The sequence below is a fragment of the Miscanthus floridulus genome, chromosome 7, assembly GCF_019320115.1.
Source record: "Miscanthus floridulus cultivar M001 chromosome 7, ASM1932011v1, whole genome shotgun sequence".
Lineage (NCBI taxonomy): Eukaryota > Viridiplantae > Streptophyta > Magnoliopsida > Poales > Poaceae > Miscanthus > Miscanthus floridulus.
Window position 1 is genome coordinate 35,535,455 of NC_089586.1, and position 2,637 is coordinate 35,538,091.

The 2,637-nt window shown below is 48.7% G+C and overlaps 1 protein-coding gene across 1 annotated transcript; it reads left to right on the forward strand.

The window, feature by feature from the left end:
• Window positions 1-1,807: 1,807 nt before the first annotated feature.
• Window positions 1,808-2,170, forward strand: LOC136465337 (uncharacterized). Its single transcript, XM_066464109.1, has one exon. It carries the CDS (start codon window positions 1,808-1,810, stop codon window positions 2,168-2,170), a length of 363 nt encoding a protein of 120 aa, XP_066320206.1.
• Window positions 2,171-2,637: the final 467 nt, after the last annotated feature.

The window sequence follows — 2,637 nt, forward strand, 5'->3', positions numbered from 1 at the left end:
AGCTCGTGTTTTGGCGAAAGATTTTTGGGCTTGCAGGGCAATTAGATGGAAGCGTTTTCTCCTTATATGTACCAGATGACTAGCCTTTGGTTCTTGTAACTTGCCTAGTCTACTGCAAGTTAGTTATGCAGTAGTCTACTTGCCTAGTCTACTGCAAGTTAGTTCATTCTTTACTCAGTAGAAATTATTATGCCTTTGTTGTTATGCAGTTCATAATTTCTTCTCCGTAGACTTGAGTGTGTGTATCCAACAAATCATAATGAAATACTAATGTCTTTATTTATAATTGCATTTTTCAATACTAGAAATTGCATTTGTTGGAATGCGCAATTTTCGCAGTTAGATTTGTGATTTTTTGTGTTTGTGCCAACACTGATTAGTTTGTTTTTTGTTTAGATATAGATCAGGCATTAAATCTACTTACAACATGCTTCACATGCATGCAGCTTATATTGTTCACTATCATCAGAGAAAGAAGAGGTCTGTAATTTACTGTGTTCGCTCTGTTCAGTTCTTGCACGATTTGAATTCTTCTTAGGTTGGCCACTTGATCAGGTTGTGCAATTGTGATCTATAAGGCCTAGAAGTCATTCAGCACTTGGAGCAAGTAGTAGGGGAACTGACCAGCTAAACTGGTGTCTCCATGTAGCTGATCTAACATTAGGCAAATGTGTCTCCCTTAGCAGATCAAGTAGTTTTTGGTTTTTGGTGCATTTTTGTGCAGTCTTAGCTAAGGCAGTAATAGTACAATCTGATTTGAGCACATACACAATGGTAGTGCTACAGTCTATAAGGCCTACAAGGCATTGAACACTAATACAATTATGGAATTTGTACACAACAGAGGGGAGTTCCCATGCCTGATTTTCTTGCAAAGTGGTGTGTGATTCAATCGGCCATGTTTTTTTCTTCCTGGAGGGTGCAATGAGAGTTGTAATTGTCTGGTGTGCTTCTATGTCTGTTTATTGGACCGATAGGGTCATTTTGGGTCAAACAAGCACCAACTTCAGTTAACGGGTATCAGATCATGCGCCCGTTAAGGTTTGGCAGGCCCGGTAGCCACATGTGTTGGGTTTGTGGGTTCATTCGTGGACCCGTTAGCCTTGGCAAAAGAAGAAAAACAACAGAGACCATTTGAACCCTTGGATGCAGATCCAAGGGTTGTGCTCGTCGACTGAAAAAAGCTCTATATTTCAGTCGACTGAGATATAGCAAGTCCCTTAATTTATTACAAAAACTACTTTTTTTTCAAAGCCGACCCTTGTCGCCGGGCGGGGCCGCGTATGCGATGGGCCCAACGACTGAAGATTTGCGCGCGCGTGGCTGTAGCTGTAGTTCGGGGGGATCGACAAGCACAGTTGCGTGCGGTCGACGGGCACATGCACCGAATTTTTTACTTTTTAGCCTTTTTTTAAAGTTTTTCACAAATAGACCCCTAAAGGAAAGATTTCAGAATCTAAATCCTTAGCTCGACGCCATCGATGCTGGCGCCGAACTAACACGTCTCGGCGCCAGCGTCCCTGGCGCCGAGCTCCTAGGCTCGAAACGGACGTGGAAGGTGACATGGTAGGAAGCTCGGCGCCAGTCACCCTGGCGCCGTAGATCTTGGCGCCGAGCCTTTATTACGTATGGGCCCCGCCCCTCTCTTCCTCTCCCTCTCTCACCCTAGCAGAGCAAAGCCGAGCTCCGCTGCCGCCGCCACCGCCCGCGCACGCGCCTCCACTAGCCGCCTCCGCCCGTACGTGCCTCGCCGAGCCCGCGCCCCGAGCCCGCGAGCACCACTGCAGATGGCCCGCGCCCCGAGGCCATGCAGGAGCGCCGTGCCCCCACGGCCGTGCCGCCCCCCCACGCCGCGCCATTGCCCGCGGCTGGCGCCGCCGCCGCCGCCAGCCACCACGCCCAGCGCCCCTGCGCCCGTGCCCCGGTCCCCTCGCCGGTTCTTGCGCCCGCGCCATGCCCTCTCCTCGGCCTTGGCCTCGCCCCGCCTTGCCGCCCTCCACCGCCGGCCTCAGCCGCGGCCGCCGTGCCTCCCGCGCCTGTCGAGCCGGACTCACCGCGTGGAGCCACCATCGTCAGCCGCGCGCCACCACCATCGTCGGCCATGCCACCGCCGGACCCGGCACCTGCAAGCGCCCGGCCGTGCCACCGCCGGCCAGGATCGTCGACCTAGCCCACTCCCGTTGTCCGCTGCGACACCGTCAACGTCCGCGGATCAGTCGTTGTAAAGGTAAAAATTTTGAATATGCAATGTACCTACTTAGTTGGCATTTATTATTTACTAGTTAATGTGATGACTCAGGTAATTGATTTAGTTAGTGATCTAGTGAGATATATATATGTAGATAGATAGAAACATAGATACATATGTACATAGATATAGTTAGATAGCTACTTAGATATGTAGTTACATATTTAGTTAACTAAATATGATCTAGCTATTTAGTGAATACACTGTATATATATACGTAGTTATTAGCTTATTTACTTAGTTTGTAGTTAGAAAGTACTTGTTAGGTACTGTCTATTGTTTAATTTGGACTAAAGGACATATGTTTCGTTACGTGTTTGAACTAGATGGATAACCTAGTGACCATATATCATGGAGGCACCGTTGAAAGCGATCGCTATGGATATGTT

Coding starts and splice junctions, on each gene's coding strand:
- LOC136465337 (XM_066464109.1), top strand. CDS start 1,808: ATGCAGGAGCGCCGTGCCCCCACGGCCGTGCCGCCCCCCCACGCCGCG.